Source organism: Heptranchias perlo, chromosome 20 (genome assembly GCF_035084215.1).
Source record: "Heptranchias perlo isolate sHepPer1 chromosome 20, sHepPer1.hap1, whole genome shotgun sequence".
NCBI classification, from domain to species: domain Eukaryota; kingdom Metazoa; phylum Chordata; class Chondrichthyes; order Hexanchiformes; family Hexanchidae; genus Heptranchias; species Heptranchias perlo.
In genome coordinates this window covers 32,316,607-32,343,069 of record NC_090344.1, presented here as the reverse complement: position 1 = coordinate 32,343,069, position 26,463 = coordinate 32,316,607, and the positions used below count along the sequence as shown (strand labels likewise).

Here is a 26,463-nt window from a genome sequence, read left to right as displayed (position 1 = left end):
CTAAACCCTGCTACCAGGCCCAGACTGAGTGTCTAAACCCTGCTACCAGGCCCAGACTGAGTGTCTAAACCCTGCTACCGGGCCCAGACTGAGTGTCTAAACCCTGCTCCCAGGCCCAGACTGAGTGTCTGAACCCTGCTACCAGGCCCTGACTGAGTGTCTAAACCCTGCTACCAGGCCCTGACTGAGTGTCTAAACCCTGCTACCAGGCCCAGACTGAGTGTCTAAACCCTGCTACCGGGCCCTGACTGAGTGTCTAAACCCTGCTACCAGGCCCAGAATGAGTGTCTAAACCCTGCTACCAGGCCCAGACTGAGTGTCTAACCCCTGCTACCAGGCCCAGACTGAGTGTCTAAACCCTGCTACCAGGCCCAGAATGAGTGTCTAAACCCTGCTACCAGGCCCAGACTGAGTGTCTAAACCCTGCTACCAGGCCCAGACTGAGTGTCTAAACCCTGCTACCAGGCCCAGACTGAGTGTCTAAACCTTGCTACCAGGCCCAGACTGAGTGTCTAAACCCTGCTACCAGGCCCAGAATGAGTGTCTAAACCCTGCTACCAGGCCCAGACTGAGTGTCTAAACCCTGCTACCAGGCCCAGACTGAGTGTCTAAACCCTGCTACCGGGCCCTGACTGAGTGTCTAAACCCTGCTACCAGGCCCTGACTGAGTGTCTAAACCCTGCTACCAGGCCCAGACTGAGTGTCTAAACCCTGCTACCAGGCCCAGACTGAGTGTCTAAACCCTGCTACCAGGCTCAGACTGAGTGTCTAAACCATGCTACCAGGCCCAGACTGAGTGTCTAAACCCTGCTACCAGGCCCAGACTGAGTGTCTAAACCCTGCTACCAGGCCCAGACTGAGTGTCTAAACCCTGCTACCAGGCCCAGACTGAGTGTCTAAACCCTGCTACCAGGCTCAGACTGAGTGTCTAAACCCTGCTACCAGGCCCAGACTGAGTGTCTAAACCCTGCTACCAGGCCCAGACTGAGTGTCCAAACCCTGCTACCAGGCCCAGACTGAGTGTCTAAACCCTGCTACCAGGCCCTGACTGAGTGTCTAAACCCTGCGACCAGGCCCAGACTGAGTGTCTAAACCTTGCTACCAGGCCCTGACTGAGTGTCTAAACCCTGCTACCAGGCCCAGACTGAGTGTCTAAACCCTGCTACCAGGCCCTGACTGGGTGTCTAAACCCTGCTACCGGGCCCAGACTGAGTGTCTAAACCCTGCTACCAGGCCCAGACTGAGTGTCTAAACCTTGCTACCAGGCCCTGACTGAGTGTCTAAACCCTGCTACCAGGCCCAGACTGAGTGTCTAAACCCTGCGACCAGGCCCAGACTGAGTATCTAAACCCTGCTACCAGGCCCAGACTGAGTGTCTAAACCCTGCTACCAGGCCCAGACTGAGTGTCTAAACCCTGCTACCAGGCCCAGACTGAGTGTCTAAACCCTGCTACCAGGCCCAGACTGAGTGTCTAAACCCTGCTACCAGGCCCAGACTGAGTATCTAAACCCTGCTACCAGGCCCAGACTGAGTGTCTAAACCCTGCTACCAGGCCCAGACTGAGTGTCTAAAATCTGCTACCAGGCCCAGACTGAGTATCTAAACCCTGCTACCAGGCCCAGACTGAGTGTCTAAACCCTGCTACCAGGCGCAGACTGAGTGTCTAAACCCTGCTACCAGGCCCAGACTGAGTGTTTAAACCTTGCTACCAGGCCCAGATTGAGTATCTAAACCCTGCTACCAGGCCCGGACTGAGTGTCTAAACCCTGCTACCAGGCGCAGACTGAGTGTCTAAACCCTGCTACCAGGCGCAGACTGAGTGTCTAAACCCTGCTACCAGGCCCAGACTGAGTGTCTAAACCCTGCTACCAGGCCCAGACTGAGTGTCTAAACCCTGCTACCAGGCCCAGACTGAGTGTCTAAACCCTGCTACCAGGCCCAGACTGAGTGTCTAAACCTTGCTACCAGGCCCAGACTGAGTGTCTAAACCTTGCTACCAGGCCCTGACTGAGTGTCTAAACCCTGCTACCAGGCCCAGACTGAGTGTCTAAACCCTGCTACCGGGCCCAGACTGAGTGTCTAAACCCTGCTACCGGGCCCTGACTGAGTGTCTAAACCCTGCTACCAGGCCCTGACTGAGTGTCTAAACCTTGCTACCAGGCCCTGACTGAGTGTCTAAACCCTGCTACCAGGCCCAGACTGAGTGTCTAAACCCTGCAACCAGGCCCAGACTGAGTGTTGAAACCCTGCTACCAGGCCCTGACTGAGTGTCTAAACCCTGCTACCGGGCCCTGACTGAGTGTCTAAACCTTGCTCCCAGGCCCAGACTGAGTGTCTAAACCCTGCTACCTGTCCCAGACTGAGTGTCTAAACCTTGCTACCAGGCCCTGACTGAGTGTCTAAACCCTGCTACCGGGCCCTGACTGAGTGTCTAAACCTTGCTACCAGGCCCAGACTGAGTGTCTAAACCCTGCTACCAGGCGCAGACTGAGTGTCTAAACCTTGCTACCAGGCCCTGACTGAGTGTCTAAACCCTGCTACCAGGCCCAGACTGAGTGTCTAAACCCTGCTACCAGGCCCAGACTGAGTGTCTAAACCTTGCTACCAGGCCCTGACTGAGTGTCTAAACCCTGCTACCAGGCCCAGACTGAGTGTCTATACCCTGCTACCAGGCCCAGACTGAGTGTCTGAACCTTACTACCAGGCCCTGACTGAGTGTCTAAACCCTGCTACCAGGCCCAGACTGAGTGTCTAAACCTTGCTAGCAGGCCCAGACTGAGTGTCTAAACCCTGCTACCAGGCCCAGACTGAGTGTCCAAAGCTTACTACCAGGCCCAGACTGAGTGTCTAAACCCTGCTACCAGGCCCAGACTGAGTGTCTAAACCCTGCTACCAGGCCCAGACTGAGTGTCTAAACCTTACTACCAGGCCCAGACTGAGTGTCTAAACCCTGCTACCAGGCCCAGACTGAGTGTCTAAACCCTGCTACCAGGCCCAGACTGAGTGTCTGAACCTTACTACCAGGCCCTGACTGAGTGTCTAAACCTTGCTACCACGCCCAGACTGAGTGTCTAAACCCTGCTACCAGGCCCTGACTGAGTGTCTAAACCCTGCTACCAGGCCCTGACTGAGTGTCGAAACCTTGCTACCAGTCCCAGACTGAGTGTCTAAACCCTGCTACCGGGCCCAGACTGAGTGTCTAAACCCTGCTACCAGGCCCAGACTGAGTGTCTAAACCTTGCTACCAGGCCCAGACTGAGTGTCTAAACCTTGCTACCAGGCCCAGACTGAGTGTCTAAACCTTGCTACCAGGCCCTGACTGAGTGTCTAAACCCTGCTACCAGGCCCTGACTGAGTGTCTAAACCTTGCTACCAGGCCCAGACTGAGTGTCTAAACCCTGCTACCAGGCCCAGACTGAGTGTCGAAACCCTGCTACCAGGCCCTGACTGAGTGTCTAAACCTTGCTACCAGGCCCAGACTGAGTGTCTAAACCCTGCTACCAGGCCCAGACTGAGTGTCTAAACCTTCCTACCAGGCCCAGACTGAGTGTCTAAACCCTGCTACCGGGCCCTGACTGAGTGTCTAAACCATGCTACCAGGCCCAGACTGAGTGTCTAAACCTTGCTACCGGCCCAGACTGAGTGTCTAAACCCTGCTACCAGGCCCAGACTGAGTGTCTAAACCCTGCTACCAGGCCCAGACTGAGTGTCTAAACCCTGCTACCGGGCCCAGACTGAGTGTCTAAACCCTGCTCCCAGGCCCAGACTGAGTGTCTGAACCCTGCTACCAGGCCCTGACTGAGTGTCTAAACCCTGCTACCAGGCCCTGACTGAGTGTCTAAACCCTGCTACCAGGCCCAGACTGAGTGTCTAAACCCTGCTACCAGGCCCAGACTGAGTGTCTAAACCCTGCTACCAGGCCCAGAATGAGTGTCTAAACCCTGCTACCAGGCCCAGACTGAGTGTCTAAACCCTGCTACCAGGCCCAGACTGAGTGTCTAAACCCTGCTACCAGGCCCAGACTGAGTGTCTAAACCTTGCTACCAGGCCCAGACTGAGTGTCTAAACCCTGCTACCAGGCCCAGAATGAGTGTCTAAACCCTGCTACCAGGCCCAGACTGAGTGTCTAAACCCTGCTACCAGGCCCAGACTGAGTGTCTAAACCCTGCTACCGGGCCCTGACTGAGTGTCTAAACCCTGCTACCAGGCCCTGACTGAGTGTCTAAACCCTGCTACCAGGCCCAGACTGAGTGTCTAAACCCTGCTACCAGGCCCAGACTGAGTGTCTAAACCCTGCTACCAGGCTCAGACTGAGTGTCTAAACCCTGCTACCAGGCCCAGACTGAGTGTCTAAACCCTGCTACCAGGCCCAGACTGAGTGTCTAAACCCTGCTACCAGGCCCAGACTGAGTGTCTAAACCCTGCTACCAGGCCCAGACTGAGTGTCTAAACCCTGCTACCAGGCTCAGACTGAGTGTCTAAACCCTGCTACCAGGCCCAGACTGAGTGTCTAAACCCTGCTACCAGGCCCAGACTGAGTGTCCAAACCCTGCTACCAGGCCCAGACTGAGTGTCTAAACCCTGCTACCAGGCCCTGACTGAGTGTCTAAACCCTGCTACCAGGCCCAGACTGAGTGTCTAAACCCTGCTACCAGGCCCTGACTGGGTGTCTAAACCCTGCTACCGGGCCCAGTCTGAGTGTCTAAACCCTGCTACCAGGCCCAGACTGAGTGTCTAAACCTTGCTACCAGGCCCTGACTGAGTGTCTAAACCCTGCTACCAGGCCCAGACTGAGTGTCTAAACCCTGCTACCAGGCCCTGACTGGGTGTCTAAACCCTGCTACCGGGCCCAGACTGAGTGTCTAAACCCTGCTACCAGGCCCAGACTGAGTGTCTAAACCTTGCTACCAGGCCCTGACTGAGTGTCTAAACCCTGCTACCAGGCCCAGACTGAGTGTCTAAACCCTGCTACCAGGCCCAGACTGAGTGTCTAAACCCTGCTACCAGGCCCAGACTGAGTGTCTAAACCCTGCTACCAGGCCCAGACTGAGTATCTAAACCCTGCTACCAGGCCCAGACTGAGTGTCTAAACCCTGCTACCAGGCCCAGACTGAGTGTCTAAAATCTGCTACCAGGCCCAGACTGAGTATCTAAACCCTGCTACCAGGCCCAGACTGAGTGTCTAAACCCTGCTACCAGGCCCAGACTGAGTGTTTAAACCTTGCTACCAGGCCCAGATTGAGTATCTAAACCCTGCTACCAGGCCCGGACTGAGTGTCTAAACCCTGCTACCAGGCGCAGACTGAGTGTCTAAACCCTGCTACCAGGCGCAGACTGAGTGTCTAAACCCTGCTACCAGGCCCAGACTGAGTGTCTAAACCCTGCTACCAGGCGCAGACTGAGTGTCTAAACCCTGCTACCAGGCCCAGACTGAGTGTCTAAACCCTGCTACCAGGCCCAGACTGAGTGTCTAAACCCTGCTACCAGGCCCAGACTGAGTATCTAAACCCTGCTACCAGGCCCAGACTGAGTGTCTAAACCCTGCTACCAGGCCCAGACTGAGTGTCTAAACCCTGCTACCAGGCCCAGACTGAGTGTCTAAACCTTGCTGCCAGGCCCAGACTGAGTGTCTAAAACCTGCTACCAGGCCCAGACTGAGTGTCTAAACCTTGCTACCAGGCCCAGACTGAGTGTCTAAACCCTGCTACCAGGCCCAGACTGAGTGTCTAAACCCTGCTACCAGGCCCAGACTGAGTGTCTAAACCTTGCTACCAGGCCCAGACTGAGTGTCTAAACCCTGCTACCAGGCCCAGACTGAGTGTCTAAACCTTGCTACCAGGCCCAGACTGAGTGTCTAAACCCTGCTACCAGGCCCTGACTGAGTGTCTAAACCCTGCTACCAGGCCCTGACTGAGTGTCTGAACCCTGCTACCAGGCCCAGACTGAGTGTCTAAACCCTGCTACCAGGCCCAGACTGAGTGTCTAAACCTTGCTACCAGGCCCTGACTGAGTGTCTGAACCCTGCTACCAGGCCCAGACTGAGTGTCTAAACCCTGCTACCAGGCCCAGACTGAGTGTCTAAACCCTGCTACCAGGCCCTGACTGAGTGTCTAAACCCTGCTTCCAGGCCCAGACTGAGTGTCTAAACCTTGATACCAGGCCCAGACTGAGTGTCTAAACCCTGCTACCAGGCCCAGACTGAGTGTCTAAACCCTGCTACCAGGCCCAGACTGAGTGTCTAAACCTTGCTACCAGGCCCTGACTGAGTGTCTAAACCCTGCTACCAGGCCCAGACTGAGTGTCTAAACCTTGCTACCAGGCCCTGACTGAGTGTCGAAACCCTGCTACCAGGCCCAGACTGAGTGTCTAAACCCTGCTACCGGGCCCTGACTGAGTGTCTAAACCCTGCTACCAGGCCCTGACTGAGTGTCTAAACCCTGCTACCAGGCCCTGACTGAGTGTCTAAACCCTGCTACCAGGCCCAGACTGAGTGTCTAAACCTTGCTACCAGGCCCAGACTGAGTGTCTAAACCCTGCTACCAGGCCCTGACTGAGTGTCTAAACCCTGCTACCAGGCCCTGACTGAGTGTCTAAACCTTGCTACCAGGCCCTGACTGAGTGTCTAAAGCCTGCTACCAGGCCCAGACTGAGTGTCTAAACCCTGCTACCAGCCCAGACTGAGTGTCTAAACCCTGCTACCAGGCCCAGACTGAGTGTCTAAACCCTGCTACCAGGCCCTGACTGAGTGTCTAAACCCTGCTACCAGGCCCAGACTGAGTGTCTAAACCCTGCTACCAGGCCCAGACTGAGTGTCTAAACCCTGCTACCAGGCCCTGACTGAGTGTCGAAACCCTGCTACCAGGCCCTGACTGATTGTCTAAACCCTGCTACCAGGACCTGACTGAGTGTCTAAACCCTGCTACCAGGCCCAGACTGAGTGTCTAAACCCTGCTACCAGGCCCAGACTGAGTGTCTAAACCTTGCTACCAGGCCCAGACTGAGTGTCTAAACCCTGCTACCAGGCCCAGACTGAGTGTCTAAACCCTGCTACCAGGCCCTGACTGAGTGTCTAAACCCTGCTACCAGGCCCTGACTGAGTGTCTAAACCCTGCTACCAGGCCCAGACTGAGTGTCTAAACCCTGCTACCAGGCCCTGACTGAGTGCCTAAACCCTGTTACCAGGCCCAGACTGAGTGTCTAAACCCTGCTACCAGGCCCAGACTGAGTGTCTAAACCCTGCTAACAGGCCCAGACTGAGTGTCTAAACCCTGCTACCAGGCCCAGACTGAGTGTCTAAACCCTGCTACCAGGCCCAGACTGAGTGTCTAAACCCTGCTACCAGGCCCTGACTGAGTGTCTAAACCCTGCTACCAGGCCCAGACTGAGTGTCTAAACCCTGCTCCCAGGCCCAGACTGAGTGTCTAAACCTTGCTACCAGGCCCTGACTGAGTGTCTAAACCCTGCTACCAGGCCCAGACTGAGTGTCTGAACCCTGCTACCAGGCCCAGACTGAGTGTCCAAACCCTGCTACCAGGCCAGACTGAGTGTCTAAACCCTGCTACCAGGCCCAGACTGAGTGTCTAAACCCTGCTACCAGGCCCTGACTGAGTGTCTAAACCCTCCTACCAGGCCCAGACTGAGTGTCTAAACCCTGCTACCAGGCCCAGACTGAGTGTCTAAACCCTGCTCCCAGGCCCAGACTGAGTGTCTAAACCCTGCTACCAGGCCCAGACTGAGTGTCTAAACCCTGCTACCAGGCCCTGACTGAGTGTCTAAACCTGCTACCAGGCCCTGACTGAATGTCTAAACCCTGCTACCAGGCCCAGACTGAGTGTCTAAACCCTGCTACCAGGCCCAGACTGAGTGTCTAAACCTTGCTACCAGGCCCTGACTGAGTGTCTAAACCCTGCTCCCAGGCCCTTACTGAGTGTCTAAACCCTGCTACCAGGCCCAGACTGAGTGTCTAAACCCTGCTACCAGGCCCAGACTGAGTGTCTAAACCCTGCTACCAGGCCCCAGACTGAGTGTCTAAACCCTGCTACCAGGCCCAGACTGAGTGTCTAAACCCTGCTACCAGGCCCAGACTGAGTGTCTAAACCCTGCTACCAGCCCTGACTGAGTGTCTAAACCCTGCTACCAGGCCCAGACTGAGTGTCTAAACCCTGCTACCAGGCCCAGACTGAGTGTCTAAACCCTGCTACCAGGCCCAGACTGAGTGTCTAAACCCTGCTACCAGGCCCAGACTGAGTGTCTAAACCTTGCTACCAGGCCCTGACTGAGTGTCTAAACCCTGCTACCAGGCCCAGACTGAGTGTCTAAACCCTGCTACCAGGCCCAGACTGAGTGTCTAAACCCTGCTACCAGGCCCTGACTGAGTGTCTAAACCCTGCTAGGCCCAGACTGAGTGTCTAAACCCTGCTACCAGGCCCTGACTGAGTGTCTAAACCTTGATACCAGGCCCTGACTGAGTGTCTAAACCCTGCTACCAGGCCCAGACTGAGTGTCTAAACCCTGCTCCCAGGCCCAGACTGAGTGTCTAAACCCTGCTACCAGGCCCAGACTGAGTGTCTAAACCTTGCTACCAGGCCCAGACTGAGTGTCTAAACCCTGCTACCAGGCCCAGACTGAGTGTCTAAACCCTGTTACCAGGCCCAGACTGAGTGTCTAAATCCTGCTACCAGGCCCAGACTGAGTGTCTAAACCCTGCTACCAGGCCCAGACTGAGTGTCTAAACCCTGCTACCAGGCCCAGACTGAGTGTCTAAACCCTGCTACCAGGCCCTGACTGAGTGTCTAAACCCTGCTACCAGGCCCAGACTGAGTGTCTAAACCCTGCTACCAGGCCCAGACTGAGTGTCTAAACCCTGCTACCAGGCCCAGACTGAGTGTCTAAACCCTGCTACCAGGCCCAGACTGAGTGTCTAAACCCTGCTACCAGGCCCTGACTGAGTGTCTAAACCCTGCTACCAGGCCCAGACTGAGTGTCTAAACCCTGCTACCAGGCCCAGACTGAGTGTCTAAACCCTGCTACCAGGCCCTGACTGAGTGTCTAAACCCTGCTCCCAGGCCCAGACTGAGTGTCTAAACCCTGCTACCAGGCCCAGACTGAGTGTCTAAACCCTGCTACCAGGCCCAGACTGAGTGTCTAAACCCTGCTACCAGGCCCTGACTGAGTGTCTAAACCCTGCTACCAGGCCCAGACTGAGTATCTAAACCCTGCTACCAGGCCCAGACTGAGTGTCTAAACCCTGCTACCAGGCCCAGACTGAGTGTCTAAACCCTGCTACCAGGCCCAGACTGAGTGTCTAAACCTTGCTGCCAGGCCCAGACTGAGTGTCTAAAACCTGCTACCAGGCCCAGACTGAGTGTCTAAACCTTGCTACCAGGCCCAGACTGAGTGTCTAAACCCTGCTACCAGGCCCAGACTGAGTGTCTAAACCCTGCTACCAGGCCCAGACTGAGTGTCTAAACCTTGCTACCAGGCCCAGACTGAGTGTCTAAACCCTGCTACCAGGCCCAGACTGAGTGTCTAAACCTTGCTACCAGGCCCAGACTGAGTGTCTAAACCCTGCTACCAGGCCCTGACTGAGTGTCTAAACCCTGCTACCAGGCCCTGACTGAGTGTCTGAACCCTGCTACCAGGCCCAGACTGAGTGTCTAAACCCTGCTACCAGGCCCAGACTGAGTGTCTAAACCTTGCTACCAGGCCCTGACTGAGTGTCTGAACCCTGCTACCAGGCCCAGACTGAGTGTCTAAACCCTGCTACCAGGCCCAGACTGAGTGTCTAAACCCTGCTACCAGGCCCTGACTGAGTGTCTAAACCCTGCTTCCAGGCCCAGACTGAGTGTCTAAACCTTGATACCAGGCCCAGACTGAGTGTCTAAACCCTGCTACCAGGCCCAGACTGAGTGTCTAAACCCTGCTACCAGGCCCAGACTGAGTGTCTAAACCTTGCTACCAGGCCCTGACTGAGTGTCTAAACCCTGCTACCAGGCCCAGACTGAGTGTCTAAACCTTGCTACCAGGCCCTGACTGAGTGTCGAAACCCTGCTACCAGGCCCAGACTGAGTGTCTAAACCCTGCTACCGGGCCCTGACTGAGTGTCTAAACCCTGCTACCAGGCCCTGACTGAGTGTCTAAACCCTGCTACCAGGCCCTGACTGAGTGTCTAAACCCTGCTACCAGGCCCAGACTGAGTGTCTAAACCTTGCTACCAGGCCCAGACTGAGTGTCTAAACCCTGCTACCAGGCCCTGACTGAGTGTCTAAACCCTGCTACCAGGCCCTGACTGAGTGTCTAAACCTTGCTACCAGGCCCTGACTGAGTGTCTAAAGCCTGCTACCAGGCCCAGACTGAGTGTCTAAACCCTGCTACCAGGCCCAGACTGAGTGTCTAAACCCTGCTACCAGGCCCAGACTGAGTGTCTAAACCCTGCTACCAGGCCCTGACTGAGTGTCTAAACCCTGCTACCAGGCCCAGACTGAGTGTCTAAACCCTGCTACCAGGCCCAGACTGAGTGTCTAAACCCTGCTACCAGGCCCTGACTGAGTGTCTAAACCCTGCTACCAGGCCCTGACTGATTGTCTAAACCCTGCTACCAGGACCTGACTGAGTGTCTAAACCCTGCTACCAGGCCCAGACTGAGTGTCTAAACCCTGCTACCAGGCCCAGACTGAGTGTCTAAACCTTGCTACCAGGCCCAGACTGAGTGTCTAAACCCTGCTACCAGGCCCAGACTGAGTGTCTAAACCCTGCTACCAGGCCCTGACTGAGTGTCTAAACCCTGCTACCAGGCCCTGACTGAGTGTCTAAACCCTGCTACCAGGCCCAGACTGAGTGTCTAAACCCTGCTACCAGGCCCTGACTGAGTGCCTAAACCCTGTTACCAGGCCCAGACTGAGTGTCTAAACCCTGCTACCAGGCCCAGACTGAGTGTCTAAACCCTGCTAACAGGCCCAGACTGAGTGTCTAAACCCTGCTACCAGGCCCAGACTGAGTGTCTAAACCCTGCTACCAGGCCCAGACTGAGTGTCTAAACCCTGCTACCAGGCCCTGACTGAGTGTCTAAACCCTGCTACCAGGCCCAGACTGAGTGTCTAAACCCTGCTCCCAGGCCCAGACTGAGTGTCTAAACCTTGCTACCAGGCCCTGACTGAGTGTCTAAACCCTGCTACCAGGCCCAGACTGAGTGTCTGAACCCTGCTACCAGGCCCAGACTGAGTGTCCAAACCCTGCTACCAGGCCCAGACTGAGTGTCTAAACCCTGCTACCAGGCCCAGACTGAGTGTCTAAACCCTGCTACCAGGCCCTGACTGAGTGTCTAAACCCTCCTACCAGGCCCAGACTGAGTGTCTAAACCCTGCTACCAGGCCCAGACTGAGTGTCTAAACCCTGCTCCCAGGCCCAGACTGAGTGTCTAAACCCTGCTACCAGGCCCAGACTGAGTGTCTAAACCCTGCTACCAGGCCCTGACTGAGTGTCTAAACCCTGCTACCAGGCCCTGACTGAATGTCTAAACCCTGCTACCAGGCCCAGACTGAGTGTCTAAACCCTGCTACCAGGCCCAGACTGAGTGTCTAAACCTTGCTACCAGGCCCTGACTGAGTGTCTAAACCCTGCTCCCAGGCCCTTACTGAGTGTCTAAACCCTGCTACCAGGCCCAGACTGAGTGTCTAAACCCTGCTACCAGGCCCAGACTGAGTGTCTAAACCCTGCTACCAGGCCCAGACTGAGTGTCTAAACCCTGCTACCAGGCCCAGACTGAGTGTCTAAACCCTGCTACCAGGCCCAGACTGAGTGTCTAAACCCTGCTACCAGGCCCTGACTGAGTGTCTAAACCCTGCTACCAGGCCCAGACTGAGTGTCTAAACCCTGCTACCAGGCCCAGACTGAGTGTCTAAACCCTGCTACCAGGCCCAGACTGAGTGTCTAAACCCTGCTACCAGGCCCAGACTGAGTGTCTAAACCCTGCTACCAGGCCCAGACTGAGTGTCTAAACCCTGCTACCAGGCCCTGACTGAGTGTCTAAACCCTGCTACCAGGCCCTGACTGAGTGTCTAAACCCTGCTACCAGGCCCAGACTGAGTGTCTAAACCCTGCTACCAGGCCCAGACTGAGTGTCTAAACCCTGCTACCAGGCCCTGACTGAGTGTCTAAACCCTGCTACCAGGCCCAGACTGAGTGTCTAAACCCTGCTACCAGGCCCTGACTGAGTGTCTAAACCTTGATACCAGGCCCTGACTGAGTGTCTAAACCCTGCTACCAGGCCCAGACTGAGTGTCTAAACCCTGCTCCCAGGCCCAGACTGAGTGTCTAAACCCTGCTACCAGGCCCAGACTGAGTGTCTAAACCTTGCTACCAGGCCCAGACTGAGTGTCTAAACCCTGCTACCAGGCCCAGACTGAGTGTCTAAACCCTGTTACCAGGCCCAGACTGAGTGTCTAAATCCTGCTACCAGGCCCAGACTGAGTGTCTAAACCCTGCTACCAGGCCCAGACTGAGTGTCTAAACCCTGCTACCAGGCCCAGACTGAGTGTCTAAACCCTGCTACCAGGCCCTGACTGAGTGTCTAAACCCTGCTACCAGGCCCAGACTGAGTGTCTAAACCCTGCTCCCAGGCCCAGACTGAGTGTCTAAACCCTGCTACCAGGCCCAGACTGAGTGTCTAAACCCTGCTACCAGGCCCAGACTGAGTGTCTAAACCCTGCTACCAGGCCCTGACTGAGTGTCTAAACCCTGCTCCAGGCCCAGACTGAGTGTCTAAACCCTGCTACCAGGCCCAGACTGAGTGTCTAAACCCTGCTACCAGGCCCTGACTGAGTGTCTAAACCCTGCTCCCAGGCCCAGACTGAGTGTCTAAACCCTGCTACCAGGCCCAGACTGAGTGTCTAAACCCTGCTACCAGGCCCAGACTGAGTGTCTAAACCCTGCTACCAGGCCCTGACTGAGTGTCTAAACCCTGCTACCAGGCCCAGACTGAGTGTCTAAACCCTGCTACCGGGCCCTGACTGAGTGTCTAAACCCTGCTACCAGGCCCAGACTGAGTGTCTAAACCCTGCTACCAGGCCCAGACTGAGTGTCTAAACCTTGCTACCAGGCACTGACTGAGTGTCTAAACCCTGCTCCCAGGCCCTTAGTGAGTGTCTAAACCCTGCTACCAGGCCCAGACTGAGTGTCTAAACCCTGCTACCAGGCCCAGACTGAGTGTCTAAACCCTGCTACCAGGCCCTGACTGAGTGTCTAAACCCTGCTACCAGGCCCAGACTGAGTGTCTAAACCCTGCTACCAGGCCCAGACTGAGTGTCTAAACCCTGCTACCAGGCCCAGACTGAGTGTCTAAACCCTGCTACCAGGCCCTGACTGAGTGTCTAAACCCTGCTACCAGGCCCAGACTGAGTGTCTAAACCTTGCTACCAGGCCCAGACTGAGTGTCTAAACCCTGCTACCAGGCCCAGACTGAGTGTCTAAACCTTACTACCAGGGCCAGACTGAGTGTCTAAACCCTGCTACCAGGCCCAGACTGAGTGTCTAAACCCTGCTACCAGGCCCAGACTGAGTGTCTAAACCCTGCTACCAGGCCCAGACTGAGTGTCTAAACCTTGCTACCAGGGCCAGACTGAGAGTCTAAACCCTGCTACCAGGCCCAGACTGAGTGTCTAAACCCTGCTACCAGGCCCAGACTGAGTGTCTAAACCCTGCTACCAGGCCCTGACTGAGTGTCTAAACCCTGCTAACAGGCCCAGACTGAGTGTCTAAACCCTGCTACCAGGCCCTGACTGAGTGTCTAAACCCTGCTACCAGGCCCAGACTGAGTGTCTAAACCCTGCTACCAGGCCCAGACTGAGTGTCTAAACCCTGCTACCAGGCCCTGACTGAGAGTCTAAACCCTGCTACCAGGCCCAGACTGAGTGTCTAAACCCTGCTACCAGGCCCTGACTGAGTGTCTAAACCTTGATACCAGGCCCTGACTGAGTGTCTAAACCCTGCTACCAGGCCCAGACTGAGTGTCTAAACCCTGCTACCAGGCTCAGACTGAGTGTCTAAACCCTGCTACCAGGCCCAGACTGAGTGTCTAAACCCTGCTACCAGGCCCAGACTGAGTGTCTAAACCCTGCTACCAGGCTCAGACTGAGTGTCTAAACCCTGCTACCAGGCCCAGACTGAGTGTCTAAACCCTGCTACCAGGCCCAGACTGAGTGTCTAAACCCTGCTACCAGGCTCAGACTGAGTGTCTAAACCCTGCTACCTGGCCCAGACTGAGTGTCTAAACCTTGCTACCAGGCCCTGACTGAGTGTCTAAAGCCTGCTCCCAGGCCCTTACTGAGTGTCTAAACCCTGCTACCAGGCCCAGACTGAGTGTCTAAACCCTGCTACCAGGCCCAGACTGAGTGTCTAAACCCTGCTACCAGGCCCAGACTGAGTGTCTAAACCTTGCTACCAGGCCCTGACTGAGTGTCTAAACCCTGCTCCCAGGCCCTTACTGAGTGTCTAAACCCTGCTACCAGGCCCAGACTGAGTGTCTAAACCCTGCTACCAGGCCCAGACTGAGTGTCTAAACCCTGCTACCAGGCCCAGACTGAGTGTCTAAACCTTGCTACCAGGCCCAGACTGAGTGTCTGAACCCTGCTACCAGGCCCAGACTGAGTGTCTAAACCCTGCTACCAGGCCCAGACTGAGTGTCTAAACCCTGCTACCAGGCCCTGACTGAGTGTCTAAACCCTGCTACCAGGCCCAGACTGAGTGTCTAAACCCTGCTACCAGGCCCTGACTGAGTGTCTAAACCCTGTTACCAGGCCCAGACTGAGTGTCTAAACCCTGCTACCAGGCCCTGACTGAGTGTCTAAACCCTGCTACCGGGCCCTGACTGAGTGTCTAAACCCTGCTACCAGGCCCAGACTGAGTGTCTAAACCCTGCTACCGGGCCCTGACTGAGTGTCTAAACCCTGCTACCAGGCCCTGACTGAGTGTCTAAACCCTGCTACCAGGCCCAGACTGAGTGTCTAAACCCTGCTACCAGGCCCAGACTGAGTGTCTAAACCCTGCTACCAGGCCCTGACTGAGTGTCTAAACCCTGCTACCAGGCCCTGACTGAGTGTCTAAACCCTGCTACCAGGCCCAGACTGAGTGTCTAAACCCTGCTCCCAGGCCCAGACTGAGTGTCTAAACCCTGCTACCAGGCCCAGACTGAGTGTCTAAACCTTGCTACCAGGCCCAGACTGAGTGTCTAAACCCTGCTACCAGGCCCAGACTGAGTGTCTAAATCCTGCTACCAGGCCCAGACTGAGTGTCTAAACCTTACTACCAGGCCCAGACTGAGTGTCTAAACCCTGCTACCAGGCCCAGACTGAGTGTCTAAACCCTGCTCCCAGGCCCAGACTGAGTGTCTAAACCCTGCTACCGGGCCCTGACTGAGTGTCTAAACCCTGCTACCAGGCCCTGACTGAGTGTCTAAACCCTGCTCCCAGGCCCTTAGTGAGTGTCTAAACCCTGCTACCAGGCCCAGACTGAGTGTCTAAACCCTGCTACCAGGCCCAGACTGAGTGTCTAAACCCTGCTACCAGGCCCTGACTGAGTGTCTAAACCCTGCTACCAGGCCCAGACTGAGTGTCTAAACCCTGCTACCAGGCCCAGACTGAGTGTCTAAACCCTGCTACCAGGCCCAGACTGAGTGTCTAAACCCTGCTACCAGGCCCTGACTGAGTGTCTAAACCCTGCTACCAGGCCCAGACTGAGTGTCTAAACCTTGCTACCAGGCCCAGACTGAGTGTCTAAACCCTGCTACCAGGCCCAGACTGAGTGTCTAAACCTTACTACCAGGGCCAGACTGAGTGTCTAAACCCTGCTACCAGGCCCAGACTGAGTGTCTAAACCCTGCTACCAGGCCCAGACTGAGTGTCTAAACCCTGCTACCAGGCCCAGACTGAGTGTCTAAACCTTACTACCAGGGCCAGACTGAGAGTCTAAACCCTGCTACCAGGCCCAGACTGAGTGTCTAAACCCTGCTACCAGGCCCAGACTGAGTGTCTAAACCCTGCTACCAGGCCCTGACTGAGTGTCTAAACCCTGCTAACAGGCCCAGACTGAGTGTCTAAACCCTGCTACCAGGCCCAGACTGAGTGTCTAAACCCTGCTACCAGGCCCAGACTGAGTGTCTAAACCTTACTACCAGGCCCAGACTGAGTGTCTAAACCCTGCTACCAGGCCCAGACTGAGTGTCTAAACCCTGCTACCAGGCCCAGACTGAGTGTCTAAACCCTGCTCCCAGGCCCAGACTGAGTGTCTAAACCCTGCTACCAGGCCCAGACTGAGTGTCTAAACCTTGCTACCAGGCCCTGACTGAGTGTCTAAACCCTGCTCCCAGGCCCTTACTGAGTGTCTAAACCCTGCTACCAGGCCCAGACTGAGTGTCTAAACCCTGCTACCAGGCCCAGACTGAGTGTCTAAACCCTGCTACCAGGCCCAGACTGAGTGTCCAAACCCTGCTACCAGGCCCTGACTGAGTGTCTAAACCCTGCTACCAGGCCCAGACTGAGTGTCTAAACCCTGCTACCAGGCCCTGACTGAGTGTCTAAACCCTGTTACCAGGCCCAGACTGAGTGTCTAAACCCTGCTACCAGGCCCAGACTGAGTGTCTAAACCCTGCTACCAGGCCCTGACTGAGTGTCTAAACCCTGCTCCCAGGCCCAGACTGAGTGTCTAAACCCTGCTCCCAGGCCCAGACTGAGTGTCTAAACCCTGCTACCAGGCCCAGACTGAGTGTCTAAACCTTGCTACCAGGCCCAGACTGAGTGTCTAAACCCTGCTACCAGGCCCAGACTGAGTGTCTAAACCCTGTTACCAGGCCCAGACTGAGTGTCTAAACCCTGCTACCAGGCCCAGACTGAGTGTCTAAACCCTGCTACCAGGCCCAGACTGAGTGTCTAAACCCTGCTACCAGGCCCAGACTGAGTGTCTAAACCCTGCTACCAGGCCCTGACTGAGTGTCTAAACCCTGCTACCAGGCCCAGACTGAGTGTCTAAACCCTGCTCCCAGGCCCAGACTGAGTGTCTAAACCCTGCTACCAGGCCCAGACTGAGTGTCTAAACCCTGCTACCAGGCCCAGACTGAGTGTCTAAACCCTGCTACCGGGCCCAGACTGAGTGTCTAAACCCTGCTCCCAGGCCCAGACTGAGTGTCTAAACCCTGCTACCAGGCCCAGACTGAGTGTCTAAACCCTGCTACCAGGCCCTGACTGAGTGTCTAAACCCTGCTCCCAGGCCCAGACTGAGTGTCTAAACCCTGCTACCAGGCCCAGACTGAGTGTCTAAACCCTGCTACCAGGCCCAGACTGAGTGTCTAAACCCTGCTACCAGGCCCTGACTGAGTGTCTAAACCCTGCTACCAGGCCCAGACTGAGTGTCTAAACCCTGCTACCGGGCCCTGACTGAGTGTCTAAACCCTGCTACCAGGCCCAGACTGAGTGTCTAAACCCTGCTACCAGGCCCAGACTGAGTGTCTAAACCCTGCTACCAGGCCCAGACTGAGTGTCTAAACCCTGCTACCAGGCCCTGACTGAGTGTCTAAACCCTGCTACCAGGCCCAGACTGAGTGTCTAAACCCTGCTACCAGGCCCAGACTGAGTGTCTAAACCCTGCTACCAGGCCCTGACTGAGTGTCTAAACCCTGCTACCAGGCCCAGACTGAGTGTCTAAACCCTGCTACCGGGCCCTGACTGAGTGTCTAAACCCTGCTACCAGGCCCAGACTGAGTGTCTAAACCCTACTACCAGGCCCAGACTGAGTGTCTAAACCCTGCTACCAGGCCCAGACTGAGTGTCTAAACCCTGCAACCAGGCCCAGACTGAGTGTCTAAACCTTGCTACCAGGCACTGACTGAGTGTCTAAACCCTGCTCCCAGGCCCTTAGTGAGTGTCTAAACCCTGCTACCAGGCCCAGACTGAGTGTCTAAACCCTGCTACCAGGTCCAGACTAAGTGTCTAAACCCTGCTACCAGGCCCAGACTGAGTGTCTAAACCTTACTACCAGGCCCAGACTGAGTGTCTAAACCCTGCTACCAGGCCCAGACTGAGTGTCTAAACCCTGCTACCAGGCCCAGACTGAGTGTCTAAACCTTGCTACCAGGCCCTTACTGAGTGTCTAAACCTTGCTACCAGGCCCAGACTGAGTGTCTAATCCCTGCTACCAGGCCCAGACTGAGTGTCTAAACCCTGCTACCAGGCCCTGACTGAGTGTCTAAACCCTGCTACCAGGCCCAGACTGAGTGTCTAAACCCTGCTACCAGGCCCAGACTGAGTGTCTAAACCCTGCTACCAGGCCCAGACTGAGTGTCTAAACCCTACTACCAGGCCCAGACTGAGTGTCTAAACCCTGCTACCAGGCCCAGACTGAGTGTCTAAACCCTGCTACCAGGCCCAGACTGAGTGTCTAAACCTTGCTACCAGGCACTGACTGAGTGTCTAAACCCTGCTCCCAGGCCCTTAGTGAGTGTCTAAACCCTGCTACCAGGCCCAGACTGAGTGTCTAAACCTTACTACCAGGCCCAGACTGAGTGTCTAAACCCTGCTACCAGGCCCAGACTGAGTGTCTAAACCTTACTACCAGGCCCAGACTGAGTGTCTAAACCCTGCTACCAGGCCCAGACTGAGTGTCTAAACCCTGCTACCAGGCCCAGACTGAGTGTCTAAACCTTGCTACCAGGCCCTTACTGAGTGTCTAAACCTTGCTACCAGGCCCAGACTGAGTGTCTAAACCCTGCTACCAGGCCCAGACTGAGTGTCTAAACCCTGCTACCAGGCCCTGACTGAGTGTCTAAACCCTGCTACCAGGCCCAGACTGAGTGTCTAAACCCTGCTACCAGGCCCAGACTGAGTGTCTAAACCCTGCTACCAGGCCCAGACTGAGTGTCTAAACCCTGCTACCAGGCCCAGACTGAGTGTCTAAACCCTGCTCCCAGGCCCAGACTGAGTGTCTAAACCCTGCTACCAGGCCCAGACTGAGTGTCTGAACCCTGCTACCAGGCCCAGACTGAGTGTCTAAACCCTGCTACCAGGCCCAGACTGAGTGTCTAAACCCTGCTACCAGGCCCAGACTGAGTGTCTAAACCTTGCTACCAGGCCCAGACTGAGTGTCTAAACCCTGCTACCAGGCCCAGACTGAGTGTCTAAACCCTGCTACCAGGCCCAGACTGAGTGTCTAAACCCTGCTACCAGGCCCAGACTGAGTGTCTAAACCCTGCTACCAGGCCCAGACTGAGTGTCTAAACCCTGCTACCAGGCCCAGACTGAGTGTCTAAACCCTGCTACCAGGCCCAGACTGAGTGTCTAAACCCTGCTACCAGGCCCTGACTGAGTGTCTAAACCCTGCTACCAGGCCCTGACTGAGTGTCTAAACCCTGCTACCAGGCCCAGACTGAGTGTCTAAACCCTGCTACCAGGCCCAGACTGAGTGTCTAAACCCTGCTACCAGGCCCAGACTGAGTGTCTAAACCCTGCTACCAGGCCCTGACTGAGTGTCTAAACCCTGCTACCAGGCCCAGACTGAGTGTCTAAACCTTGCTACCAGGCCCAGACTGAGTGTCTAAACCCTGCTACCAGGCCCAGACTGAGTGTCTAAACCTTACTACCAGGGCCAGACTGAGTGTCTAAACTCTGCTACCAGGCCCAGACTGGGTGTCTAAACCCTGCTACCAGGCCCAGACTGAGTGTCTAAACCCTGCTACCAGGCCCAGACTGAGTGTCCAAACCTTACTACCAGGCCCAGACTGAGTGTCTAAACCCTGCTACCAGGCCCAGACTGAGTGTCTAAACCCTGCTACCAGGCCCAGACTGAGTGTCTAAACCTTGCTACCAGGCCCTTACTGAGTGTCTAAACCTTGCTACCAGGCCCAGACTGAGTGTCTAAAACCTGCTACCAGGCCCAGACTGAGTGTCTAAACCCTGCTACCAGGCCCTGACTGAGTGTCTAAACCCTGCTACCAGGCCCAGACTGAGTGTCTAAACCCTGCTACCAGGCCCAGACTGAGTGTCTAAACCCTGCTACCAGGCCCAGACTGAGTGTCTAAACCCTGCTACCAGGCCCAGACTGAGTGTCTAAACCCTGCTCCCAGGCCCAGACTGAGTGTCTAAACCCTGCTACCAGGCCCAGACTGAGTGTCTGAACCCTGCTACCAGGCCCAGACTGAGTGTCTAAACCCTGCTACCAGGCCCAGACTGAGTGTCTAAACCCTGCTACCAGGCCCAGACTGAGTGTCTAAACCTTGCTACCAGGCCCAGACTGAGTGTCTAAACCCTGCTACCAGGCCCAGACTGAGTGTCTAAACCCTGCTACCAGGCCCAGACTGAGTGTCTAAACCCTGCTACCAGGCCCAGACTGAGTGTCTAAACCCTGCTACCAGGCCCAGACTGAGTGTCTAAACCCTGCTACCAGGCCCAGACTGAGTGTCTAAACCCTGCTACCAGGCCCAGACTGAGTGTCTAAACCTTGCTACCAGGCCCAGACTGAGTGTCTAAACCCTGCTACCAGGCCCAGACTGAGTGTCTAAAACCTGCTACCGGGCCCAGACTGAGTGTCTAAACCCTGCTACCGGGCCCAGACTGAGTGTCTAAACCCTGCTACCAGGCCCTGACTGAGTGTCTAAACCCTGCTACCAGGCCCAGACTGAGTGTCTAAACCCTGCTACCAGGCCCAGACTGAGTGTCTAAACCCTGCTACCGGGCCCAGACTGAGTGTCTAAACCCTGCTACCAGGCCCTGACTGAGTGTCTAAACCCTGCTACCAGGCCCAGACTGAGTGTCTAAACCCTGCTACCAGGCCCAGACTGAGTATCTAAACCCTGCTACCAGGCCCAGACTGAGTATCTAAACCCTGCTACCAGGCCCAGACTGAGTGTCTAAACCCTGCTACCAGGCCCTGACTGAGTGTCTAAACCTTGCTACCAGGCCCTGACTGAGTATCTAAACCCTGCTACCAGGCCCAGACTGAGTGTCTAAACCTTGCTACCAGGCCCTGACTGTGTGTCGAAACCCTGCTACCAGGCCCAGACTGAGTGTCTAAACCCTGCTACCAGGCCCAGACTGAGTATCTAAACCCTGCTACCAGGCCCAGACTGAGTATCTAAACCCTGCTACCAGGCCCAGACTGAGTGTCTAAACCCTGCTACCAGGCCCAGACTGAGTATCTAAACCCTGCTACCAGGCCCAGACTGAGTGTCTAAACCCTGCTACCAGGCCCAGACTGAGTATCTAAAGCCTGTACCAGGCCCAGACTGAGTGTCTAAACCTTGCTACCAGGCCCAGACTGAGTGTCTAAACCCTGCTACCAGGCCCAGACTGAGTGTCTAAACCCTGCTACCAGGCCCAGACTGAGTATCTAAACCCTGCTACCAGGCCCAGACTGAGTGTCTAAACCCTGCTACCAGGCCCAGACTGAGTGTCTAAACCCTGCTCCCAGGCCCAGACTGAGTGTCTAAACCCTGCTACCAGGCCCAGACTGAGTGTCTGAACCCTGCTACCAGGCCCAGACTGAGTGTCTAAACCCTGCTACCAGGCCCAGACTGAGTGTCTAAACCCTGCTACCAGGCCCAGACTGAGTGTCTAAACCTTGCTACCAGGCCCAGACTGAGTGTCTAAACCCTGCTACCAAGCCCAGACTGAGTGTCTAAACCCTGCTACCAGGCCCAGACTGAGTGTCTAAACCCTGCTACCAGGCCCAGACTGAGTGTCTAAACCCTGCTACCAGGCCCAGACTGAGTGTCTAAACCCTGCTACCAGGCCCAGACTGAGTGTCTAAACCCTGCTACCAGGCCCTGACTGAGTGTCTAAACCCTGCTACCAGGCCCTGACTGAGTGTCTAAACCCTGCTACCAGGCCCAGACTGAGTGTCTAAACCCTGCTACCAGGCCCAGACTGAGTGTCTAAACCCTGCTACCAGGCCCAGACTGAGTGTCTAAACCCTGCTACCAGGCCCTGACTGAGTGTCTAAACCCTGCTACCAGGCCCAGACTGAGTGTCTAAACCTTGCTACCAGGCCCAGACTGAGTGTCTAAACCCTGCTACCAGGCCCAGACTGAGTGTCTAAACCTTACTACCAGGGCCAGACTGAGTGTCTAAACCCTGCTACCAGGCCCAGACTGAGTGTCTAAACCCTGCTACCAGGCCCAGACTGAGTGTCTAAACCCTGCTACCAGGCCCAGACTGAGTGTCTAAACCTTACTACCAGGCCCAGACTGAGTGTCTAAACCCTGCTACCAGGCCCAGACTGAGTGTCTAAACCCTGCTACCAGGCCCAGACTGAGTGTCTAAACCTTGCTACCAGGCCCTTACTGAGTGTCTAAACCTTGCTACCAGGCCCAGACTGAGTGTCTAAACCCTGCTACCAGGCCCAGACTGAGTGTCTAACCCCTGCTACCAGGCCCTGACTGAGTGTCTAAACCCTGCTACCAGACCCAGACTGAGTGTCTAAACCCTGCTACCAGGCCCAGACTGAGTGTCTAAACCCTGCTACCAGGCCCAGACTGCGTGTCTAAACCCTGCTACCAGGCCCAGACTGAGTGTCTAAACCCTGCTCCCAGGCCCAGACTGAGTGTCTAAACCCTGCTACCAGGCCCAGACTGAGTGTCTGAACCCTGCTACCAGGCCCAGACTGAGTGTCTAAACCCTGCTACCAGGCCCAGACTGAGTGTCTAAACCCTGCTACCAGGCCCAGCCTGAGTGTCTAAACCTTGCTACCAGGCCCAGACTGAGTGTCTAAACCCTGCTACCAGGCCCAGACTGAGTGTCTAAACCCTGCTACCAGGCCCAGACTGAGTGTCTAAACCCTGCTACCAGGCCCAGACTGAGTGTCTAAACCCTGCTACCAGGCCCAGACTGAGTGTCTAAACCCTGCTACCAGGCCCAGACTGAGTGTCTAAACCCTGCTACCAGGCCCAGACTGAGTGTCTAAACCTTGCTACCAGGCCCAGACTGAGTGTCTAAACCCTGCTACCAGGCCCAGACTGAGTGTCTAAACCCTGCTACCAGGCCCAGACTGAGTATCTAAACCCTGCTACCAGGCCCAGACTGAGTGTCTAAACCCTGCTACCAGGCCCAGACTGAGTGTCTAAACCTTGCTACCAGGCCCTGACTGAGTGTCTAAACCTTGCTACCAGGCCCAGACTGAGTGTCTAAACCCTGCAACCAGGCCCAGACTGAGTGTCTAAACCTTGCTACCAGGCCCAGACTGAGTGTCTAAACCCTGCTACCAGGCCCAGACTGAGTGTCTAAACCCTGCTACCAGGCCCAGACTGAGTGTCTAAACCTTGCTACCAGGCCCAGACTGAGTGTCTAAACCCTGCTACCAGGCCCAGACTGAGTGTCTAAACCCTGCTACCAGGCCCAGACTGAGTATCTAAACCCTGCTACCAGGCCCAGACTGAGTGTCTAAACCCTGCTACCAGGCCCAGACTGAGTGTCTAAACCTTGCTACCAGGCCCTGACTGAGTGTCTAAACCTTGCTACCAGGCCCAGACTGAGTGTCTAAACCCTGCAACCAGGCCCAGACTGAGTGTCTAAACCTTGCTACCAGGCCCAGACTGAGTGTCTAAACCCTGCTACCAGGCCCAGACTGAGTATCTAAACCCTGCTACCAGGCCCAGACTGAGTATCTAAACCCTGCTACCAGGCCCAGACTGAGTGTCTAAACCCTGCTACCAGGCCCTGACTGAGTGTCTAAACCTTGCTACCAGGCCCTGACTGAGTGTCTAAACCCTGCTACCAGGCCCAGACTGAGTATCTAAACCCTGCTACCAGGCCCAGACTGAGTGTCTAAACCCTGCTACCAGGCCCAGACTGAGTGTCTAAACCCTGCTACCAGGCCCAGACTGAGTGTCTAAACCCTGCTACCAGGCCCAGACTGAGTGTCTAAACCCTGCTACCAGGCCCAGACTGAGTGTCTAAACCCTGCTACCAGGCCCAGACTGAGTGTCTAAACCCTGCTACCAGGCCCAGACTGAGTGTCTAAACCTTGCTACCAGGCCCTGACTGAGTGTCTAAACCCTGCTACCAGGCCCAGACTGAGTGTCTAGACCCTGCTACCAGGCCCAGACTGAGTGTCTAAACCTTAGACCCAGTCCTTAGCTGTGTAACTGAGCCTCAGTCAGTTCGCTGGCCTAAATGGTGCAGTGCCTGCCCACTCTTTCAGGGGGCACTGGGTTTCAGCCCTTCTCGCCTCCATTCCCCACCCCCAAGTTTGTGCCGATTTGTAGAGCCGAGTGGAAGACTGCCTCGCATGGCTGCAGCGAGGGGATGAGGGGACAGGGACAGCTGGGCCTGGACGTCAACTCACCCCCCCCCAGGGGTGCCTGCTTAAGTGAGGATTGGGAGGCCATGGAGCAGCCCGGCCGAGCCTGAAAAAACGTGACATCAGGTGAGAAGAAGCTCGTGCAGCCAGCGAGACTATCGTTGCTGAGATGTCTTGGGTTCACTCTTTGTGGCTGTTTCGTTATCCGGGACTGCTGGTGGCAACCCTAAGACAGTGGGAGGCTTCACCCAGACAATGCTACAATCCTCAGTTCAACCCTCCTGGAGCTGAGCATCACTCGAGGGCCAGAAAATCTGTCCTCCACCTCCCTCCCACCCCCCCTCCCCCCAGCTTGGGCCTCTGCTGGCACCGCGTCGGCCTTGCGGAGACAACTCTGGCCCTGCAGAGCACCGTCTGGGATGAGGAACTCAGAAGGAACCGCTGGACTGAACGGCCAACCCAACCCGTGGCGCCAAGCCAACCCACTGTCCGTCACGACGATCGCAGCGTTCCCTCCCCGCTCCGACAGTGCCCCCTCGCTGCGGAGGGGGCGTTGAGAAAGAGACGCGTCTTGACCGACCCGGGAAGTCCACGGCGGATCGAGGCGGCCGCTGCCTCACAGGGCCCGTGGCGGCATTCCAGCTCCCCACGGACACCCGCGGAGGGCAATCAAAACGGCCCCGGCAAAAAAAAAAACGGGCGGGAGAGGAGACGGGGGGAAGCGGAAACCCGCAAGAGCGTCTCGAACCACAAAGGCACGGCTCGGCTGAGGTTAGACGTTATTGTTGGCGCAGGAGAGGCGCAGGGAAGCTTTGGAGAGCTCGGTGTTGACTGTGGAGAGCGGGAAGCTCTCGTAGCTTTCGGAGGTGGAGCCACAGCGGCAGCGGTACAGCATGGCCTTGACCTCCTTCTGGAAGTTGGTGTTGAGGAAGCCGTAGATGACGGGGTTGACGCAGGTGGACAGCATGGCCGTCAGGTGGCAGAGGGAGAAGATCAGGTTGTAGTGGCAGATGGAAATGGCCTCGTGGTCCCAGTCGAAGACAGTGTTGAAGACGGTCAGCGGCAGCCAGCAGAGGCCGAAGGCGGCCACGATGGACGCCAGCATGGCGTTGATCTTCCGGCTGTGGCAAACCTTGCAGTTGCCGTCCCGCGCCCGGTCCACCATCTCCCGGCGCCTCCGGAGACGCAGGAAGATCCGGAAGTAGCAGGTGAGCATCAGGAGCAGCGGCAGGCCGTACTGGAAGACCAGGAGGCAGGTGGTGTAGGCCAGCTTGTGCTGCTCCGAAGGCCAGCGCTCGATGCAGGCCGCGTGGTCCCCAAACATGTCCAGCAGCAAGGAGAGGTTGGCGTAGGGCTCGCTGGTCAGGATATTGAAGGACACGAAGGGCAGCGAGATGAAGCATCCCACCAGCCAGCTGACGGCTACCGCCAAGTAGGCGTGGCCCACCACTGGCTTCCAACCGGTTGGGTTGATGATCAGCTGGTGTCTCTCCAAAGCAATCAGGACCAAGGACAGAATGGAGACGGTGACGGACATGCACTGGACGAATGGGGTCAGCTTGCAAAGCACAGCGCCAAGGATCCAACGGTCCATCATGGTGTAAATCACCGTCACCGGCAGGCAGATGGTGGAGATGAGGATGTCGGAGCAGGACAGGTTGGCGATCAGGATGTTGGTCACATTGCGCATCTCCTTCTGCCTCGTGATGACCAGAACCAGGCACATGTTGCCGATCATGCCCACTGCCATCACCGCACTGTAGGCCACAATGAGGAAGGTGGCGCTGCTCACCGAGTCGGAGCAGAACTGGAACTGCTCCGCCAGGAGGGAGACGTTGGGCCAGGGGGCGGGCTGCAGCTTCACGGAACGGTTGACGCTCTGATCCATCCTTCGGCCGCGCTCTGCCTCACTGACGCCCCAGCACGCGGGGCATGTTCCGAGCTGAGCCTCAGTCGGACTGGAATGGCGCCTTCCTCAGCCCATCTCCTGATCCGCCTCCGCCGTCGTTTGAACCGAGGCGTGAGCCCGTCAGCGTTCCTCTTGCACCATCTGGAACGCCCTGCGTGCGAAAAATATGGAACTGAAGTCAATTCAGGATTGGCACATCTGGAACAGAAGTCAATTCAGGATTTACAGATCAGGAACTGAAGTCAATTCAAGATTGACACATCTGGACCTGAAGGCAATT

General features: G+C 56.2%; 2 protein-coding genes across 2 annotated transcripts in view; both read right to left on the bottom strand.

Moving 5' to 3' along the window:
• LOC137336017 (circumsporozoite protein-like) overlaps positions 1-24,911 on the bottom strand; it is a 65,693-nt gene extending 40,782 nt beyond the window's left edge. The window contains exon 1 of the mRNA XM_068001520.1: positions 24,895-24,911. Within this exon, the coding sequence (XP_067857621.1) occupies positions 24,895-24,911 (17 nt within the window). The remainder of the gene's footprint in view (positions 1-24,894) is intronic.
• Positions 24,912-25,046: 135 nt separating this feature from the next.
• Positions 25,047-26,162, bottom strand: LOC137335683 (neuropeptide Y receptor type 1-like). Its single transcript, XM_068000974.1, has one exon. It carries the CDS (start codon positions 26,160-26,162, stop codon positions 25,047-25,049), a length of 1,116 nt encoding a protein of 371 aa, XP_067857075.1.
• Between the last annotated feature and the right edge of the window lie 301 nt (positions 26,163-26,463).

Coding starts and splice junctions, on each gene's coding strand:
- LOC137335683 (XM_068000974.1), bottom strand. CDS start 26,162: ATGGATCAGAGCGTCAACCGTTCCGTGAAGCTGCAGCCCGCCCCCTGG.